This window comes from Glandiceps talaboti, chromosome 14, assembly GCF_964340395.1.
Source record: "Glandiceps talaboti chromosome 14, keGlaTala1.1, whole genome shotgun sequence".
Lineage (NCBI taxonomy): Eukaryota > Metazoa > Hemichordata > Enteropneusta > Spengelidae > Glandiceps > Glandiceps talaboti.
The window spans coordinates 1,699,186-1,705,766 of record NC_135562.1 but is presented as its reverse complement, the minus strand read 5'-3'; the positions used below and the strand labels follow the sequence as shown (position 1 = coordinate 1,705,766).

Below are 6,581 nucleotides of genomic sequence, written 5' to 3'. Positions count from 1 at the left end.
ATTCAGAAACAAACAGCAGTGATGGAACTTGAATCTGCAACGTGCAGATTCCAAGCTGGCCACTCGAACCATTTGACCATCGTGACTCCACACTTTGAAGTAAAGGTGCTTCTATAGTTTAGCGTTAGCGTTATATTTATAATGCCTAGACAGAAACCAAGTTAGTTATGTCAACGGTAAATTTATTTCTCAAAACATTTATCATCAGTCATACATTTCCACTCAATTGAGAGATAAGTTATGTACATCGAAATGTAGAGTGCCAGGTTATAAAAATACACTTTGACTTTGTTTACAAACATTTCACTGATTTACATATTTACATTTCAAGAACTGATAGGGTTTCATTGCATTTGAGGCTGTGACAATCAGAAATCTGTGTAGTTGCAACCCAGCCAATCAGAACTCACTGCAGTTACATTGCTGCCAATCAGAATTCACTGCAGTTAAAATACAGCCAATCAGAGGTCACAACTGTAGGAGTCCTTACAATCAAAACCAATAATCAAACAAGTGTTTCACTGTGGCAACATGCACTGATTTGCATACCAGATGTTACTCATCATCTCCTGATTGGTCTTTTGGAGTTATAAACTTTAATACCGTCACTATTCATTGAACTTCTTGCGTGTTTTTGAAGCAAAGCTGACACAGATTGCTTGGCTGCCACTAAATCCCTGAAAATAAAACAATACATGTATTACTGGAAAAATGTTGAATGACTCTCTGTCAACAGTCTAGTTTGGGATTGTTAGGCAGAAAGTCTTTATCTATCACATGACATTGTCCCTACATCACACTCTCTTGTAGTGTGTCATCTATCACATGACATGTCCCTACATCACACTCTCTTGTAGTGTGTCATCTATCACAGACATGTCCCTACATCCCACTCTCTTGTAGTGTGTCATCTATGCATATTTGATGTGTGATCTTTAGTGGGCTTTATATTGTGTAATTCTAGGCCATTGGCCCTTAATACAATGTACAAAAAAGTTTGAACACATTCACACAAAATGTTCAATACTCAAATATGTTTGTGCACTTCCTATCATTTCTTGAGAACAATAATTGACATAGGGAGAAAATCCCTGGATTCAAAAGTAATACATGTTGTATATAGTTTGAAATAAGTCATTCTTGTAAATTTACTTACATAATGTACGGTCTAATTTCATCTAATGACCATTTCTCACGAACTCGAAATAAGGCATCAAACCTGTAGAACCAGAGGAGAATACTTAATTTACTAAGAAAAGATTTGGTATGAATTTAATTTAATTCAATCTTAATTCAAATAAAAAAGTATTATCTATTAAATTCTGAACTTGGAAATGAAATGAACTCTACAACTACTTTCTCACCTTGTTATTTCATCTTCTGGAAGTTGATTAACTGGAAAATGCCATATCACTTCAGGCTTACTGCTTCTGTCAATTAAAGCTAAACCCTGGAGAAGATAAAATAGACACAATCTTGTTACCGTTTCAACTAAAGTTAAACCCTGGAGACGACACACCTTCATTACTGTTTCTATCAACTAAAGCTAACCCCTGGAAAAGATCAAATAGATTCATTGGTACTATCATGATTTTTACTAATACAAGTAGTCTATTACTTGCCTCAAGTTGGTAAGGTGTCGTTTTCATTCCGTCAGGTACACTCTGTTGCCATGACTCCAAGAACTCAGCTAAATTAAACTGAAATATACAGATATCACTTTTTGCTATACACTGACTCAGTGACTGCACAAAGAATGTAATTAACACATGTAACTTCATTTCAAGTGAGAGCGCCCTCTGTGTCAAATACAAGGATATTCTATAACATCATGCTGAATAGATCAAGTTATCAAAGTGAATGTTTTGTCTCAAACTACTCAAAACTTGTAAAACAAAACAAGAACTTTGGTGAAAACAATTGATGTACTTTCATGTTCTGAACAAACTGTTATATAAGGATTTATAGAACAAACGATCCTTCATCAGGAATGGATGAACATCACAATTGACAACAGAATATCTCAGATATGTTTGGTAAATGGTAATGTTTGGTTGCCTGTTACGTTGCTTTAATGTTTGTCTCTAATAATGAAATACTTCATTTGAAACTTTGATAGTAGTTTTTGTTCTCATTCACACCAATGGTACACAGTGATTTGGCCAAGGTTTGGGAACTATAGCTACATCTTTGTACTGTTGGAGTATATCTAGGTTGAATTACCTGGGACAGTCTGGTACATTTGACCTTACACCAATACCATCCTTAAAATACAACTAGAACACTAGTACCAGTAATTACCTTTGGATCTGGAGATGGATTGTTTTTACTTGGTGTAGATGTATAGGTTTATCGATTAATTTATCTATAGTCCATTTATATACTAGTACCTTCATTACAATTTATTCAAGAGTAAATGGTGAACTATTTCACAAATTTTTACCTTTCCAGCTGGTCGTAATAACATCTCGGCAAATGCACAGCAGACTTTGTCTTCCTGTAATGAGTAAATTACTTCTTCACCTGTTAACAAACAAACAAACAAACAAACAAACAAACAAACACAAACAACTCTGATTTAGTAATGATGGGAAATACAGAACAGTGGCTACTAGTAAACATGACTTATGGTCTGTGATGGGTTGGTAATTTCCTGCACCTTGGCCATGATCATAACCTGGACATTATCATAATCTTAGACGAGAGGCCGACTCTAAATGAGGGACAGAGTGAACAGATACATATTTGTAACAATGATAGGATATCTAATACATGAATACAAAGTTGAGTTATAACAAAGAGACTGCACAAATATACTATGATCTGTTTCCATGGTGATAGGGTGCAAAATATATTATATGCAAATGAGCCATGTAGAACATGAATGTGAAAACACACTGTGATCTGTCTCCATGGTGATAGGGTGTAAAATATTTTATGCAAATGAGCTATGTAGAATAATATAAGAATGTGAAAACATACTGTGATCTGTTTCCATGGATCTTCTTTCTCCATAACAATCTAAGCAATGTTGAAGAATATGTCTGTGGAGAAAATAATAAAATGGGGCTTTAAATACACTTAAAATTGGCAATCATTTTCAGATGGGATTTGAGAACATATTAGGAAATGGAATATCTGAGAAAATATGTATTTAAAAGGGGCATGGACCATATTGGAACAATCTGTGGAGAAATGGTGAAAGTTATATACAACAAGTGATTTGCCCGTATGGTGGAAAACTGATATCTTGGCTGTCTTTGGCACATGATTTGGACTGCAAGTAGCTGGACAGACCATGGAGGGTCTGAGGAACATGAGTGAGTGGCAGTTAATTAAAAGATGTAAAGGCCGTGGAGGGACTCCAGGGAGTTTATTGGAACAATCTGGCCCATGTCCCAGAGAACACTGCAAGCACTCGTGCAACACCCCCCCCCCCCCACCACACACACACACACACACACACACACACACACCACACCACACTTGCACTCGCACGTTCTAGTGTTCTGTCGTATACTCATTTTTAAAAATACCTTGGATAAAGGTTTTCCAATGTATCCAGTGTTTCTTTAGCCGGTATATAGTCACTAGTCCAGGAGTTTTCCTCTATTAATTGAATTATTTGTACAAGAACTGAAATGTCATAATCAGAACTGAGTAATCTCCAGTAGCCTGTTGAAAACAAAAAATAAAATGTAAGTTTAGTTTTGAATCTCAAGAACAACTAAACTTTTCTGTAGTTGCCATGACCAAACTTGGAATTGTCATTGACAAATAGGACAGCTTACAGTTACTTAGTAAAACACACAGGGTGTAACCACAAATAGGACAGCTTACAGTTACTTAGTAAGCTCACAGGTTGTAACCACAAATTTGTTTCAGCATGTGAAATATCATCTTTAAACTTTTTGCTATACATTAGCCCTATATTTGGTACATCTGGTCAGATAATCATTGTATTGATTGGCTGTATATTCAAAAACTGGTCAGACAATCGTAACACTTTCATGGATCATAAAGATGAAGTAAATATCCAACCAATTCTCACCATTGATATTACAAGCCTGTAGTTTGACAAGTTCTTTCCTGATTTCATCTTCACTAGCCTGTACCATTTCCAACAACTCTAACATTGCATACTTCTTTCCCTGGTGACTATCATCGTCTTCATATAGAGGCCCATCATATCGATTTTCTTCTAAAATCCTTTGAAGTCTGTAGAGTTTTGGTCTGCAGGGTCGAAGTTCAAAGTAGTGGTGTGCCATACCAACAACCTGTATGCAGTAATGGCAAATGATGAAATAGTATTGCTGTATGTATCAAAATCCATTATACTTCTGTTTGATATATTGCAAAACACTGTTCAGTTATCACACTGTGGAGTTGATGTCCTATGGAACGTTTACAGTTTATGATGGGGCTCTGGTAAGTCTGGTCAAAGTCTCTATAAAATCAGCACAAAAAGTTGTTCATCCAATCAGTGAACCCCCAACTGTTAAAGTGATGTAAACAATGTATAAGTAGTATTCTAAGCTGACAAATATATCATATTTGGACATTAGATAACTGTCCCAATAAACACTAACTTTATAAGGGACTGTATTATTGGTTAGAATTGTGTGATTGATTAACAAAGACATGATGTTAATGACTGTGTGGGTGGCTGTGGATGAATTTTAATTTGCATCTCAGGACTTCTACAGTAATGACTTTGACTGTACTGTGAGTGGAGGGGTAAATGTTAATGATACTGTATAGGAACTAGACAACCTCTGTCCTACCAGGTACCCAATCATACACCTGTGCTGACTGATATAGAGATAGAAATTAGTTAAATAATTATTCACCTCTTCAAATTTTAAAGACGTGCCATTCTCTCCAAATTCTTTAGGTGTTTTACAGTCTGGTACAAGAAGTAATGTATTTGATGTCTCAGCAGACTTTAATTCAAATGTTTTGTTTTGTGTACACACAACAGCTGTGTCATTAACATCACCTCGGACAGTCAGACTGAAAGAGAACATTGCAAAAATCAGTAAATTTGCTGAAAACCACAAAACAGAGAAACATGAGTTAAGTTGAGACTACATTTATAGTTTTGTATGGTAACAGTCAACATGATTTAGGATTGTTGTTGTAGTGTCTGTTGACAGATGTCTGTTACAAGTACAAAGTGTTGCTGACTGGGGGGACTTTACAGTTTCAGGTTTGTGCCATTTCCATAAAATGTGCTGGTTACCTTTGAAAATGTTGTCAAAGCTAATAGAAAGAACCTGTTGAAATATGCAATACAATGCTAATGATGGGCATCTATCAGCACGTAGAACTTGTGACAAGTCACCTGTCAGTAGCCTTTAAATCTTTCTAGTTTTATAGGACCAGCAGGACAAATCCAAAGAATGTCTTGTAAAACTAGTCGTCAGTGAGAAAAAATGACAACTCCCTGCCCCTTATTTTGTCACAACCAAAAAGTCTCTAGGCTTTACACCTAACATGCAACTTAATTTACACTAGTTCTTTCCTTCCCATCACAAGAACAGCCAAGTACAACACTATCGATCTCAAAATTCCCTCACCTGTTTCCTTCTTGTAAATACTGCAATAAAGAAGGCTCTACCTCCATTAACTTCATACCTGATGCATTTAAATCATCGGCAAAATACAGACTTTGTGCTACACAAGCCAAGTCTGAATTGTCAAGTTTAGCATCAGTGGCAATCTTCTGTACTTGTTCTAATGTTCTAGATGTAAAGAATTTTAGATGACAATTATTTTAGTGTTTATTTGGTTATCATCAGTAAAGTGATGCCAAGGGAATTGAGTCCCTGGTGGGGGTAGGGAGAGCCCACTTCGCTATTTGTCTATTATTTATACACGCCACCCTTTGGAGTGAATTTGCTTGGGTAGTGGTAATACATTCAAGTCACAATGTTATATCCCGTAGACGAGGAAACAACAATCTAATTCTGTCCTTGTCTATCTTCATGCTTAGACTAAGAAATACTACCTCTCTGCTACATTTTGGTAATTTATTCGGATAATAATATAATGGATAAGACAGATAATGATATATAATATAGCTGCAATAATTGTAGCGTTTGTTGTGATTTTGAGTTTTTTCTTCTCAGTTCTGTTTTGAACCCCCCCCCCCCCCCCCACAAAACAGAAGAAAAAACCCTCAAAATCACAACAAACGCTAGTAGCAGCTAGATGTGTTGTGAGACAGTGGACTCCGAAGACTCACGTTGTAACGTTAATATTATGGCTGTTATGATACATGATGTTCACATGAAGTATTGGAGTAATTCAGCTGTTTTTTATGTTTCACCAAGAAATGTAAATGAATGCAAAGTTAGTCGAAGTGGACTGTAGTCTTACCTCAAGTTTCCCGCCATCTTTGAAGCAAGTGCTCATGGGAGATTTATTCCACAAGGTCTTTTTAGATTAACAATCTTATAATAATTGTATAAAATGCACCACATAACATACAGAAACTTTGATTTTTTGAAAGATATTTTTTTCAACTGAAAATCGTTAAGGTTATTTGCGTTTTAGGAAATGACACTGAGAACAATGAA

The 6,581-nt window shown here is 35.9% G+C and overlaps 1 protein-coding gene across 1 annotated transcript; it reads right to left on the bottom strand.

Moving 5' to 3' along the window:
* Positions 1 to 416: 416 nt before the first annotated feature.
* On the bottom strand, positions 417 to 6,398 carry LOC144445942 (sister chromatid cohesion protein DCC1-like). Its single transcript, XM_078135598.1, has 11 exons — positions 6,382 to 6,398; positions 5,580 to 5,744; positions 4,851 to 5,013; positions 4,052 to 4,277; positions 3,537 to 3,675; positions 2,983 to 3,044; positions 2,444 to 2,523; positions 1,623 to 1,700; positions 1,365 to 1,450; positions 1,157 to 1,219; positions 417 to 677 (listed from the first exon to the last, which is right to left on the bottom strand). Exons 1-11 carry the CDS (start codon positions 6,396 to 6,398, stop codon positions 563 to 565), a joined length of 1,194 nt encoding a protein of 397 aa, XP_077991724.1. The 3' UTR covers positions 417 to 562.
* Between the last annotated feature and the right edge of the window lie 183 nt (positions 6,399 to 6,581).

Excerpts from the sequence above, each read along its gene's own strand:
- LOC144445942 (XM_078135598.1), bottom strand. Across the intron at positions 5,014-5,579 it reads TATTTACAAGAAGGAAACAG|TCTGACTGTCCGAGGTGATG; the intron begins GTGAGGGAATTT and ends GTTCTCTTTCAG. Across the intron at positions 1,451-1,622 it reads CGACACCTTACCAACTTGAG|GGTTTAGCTTTAATTGACAG; the intron begins GCAAGTAATAGA and ends TATCTTCTCCAG.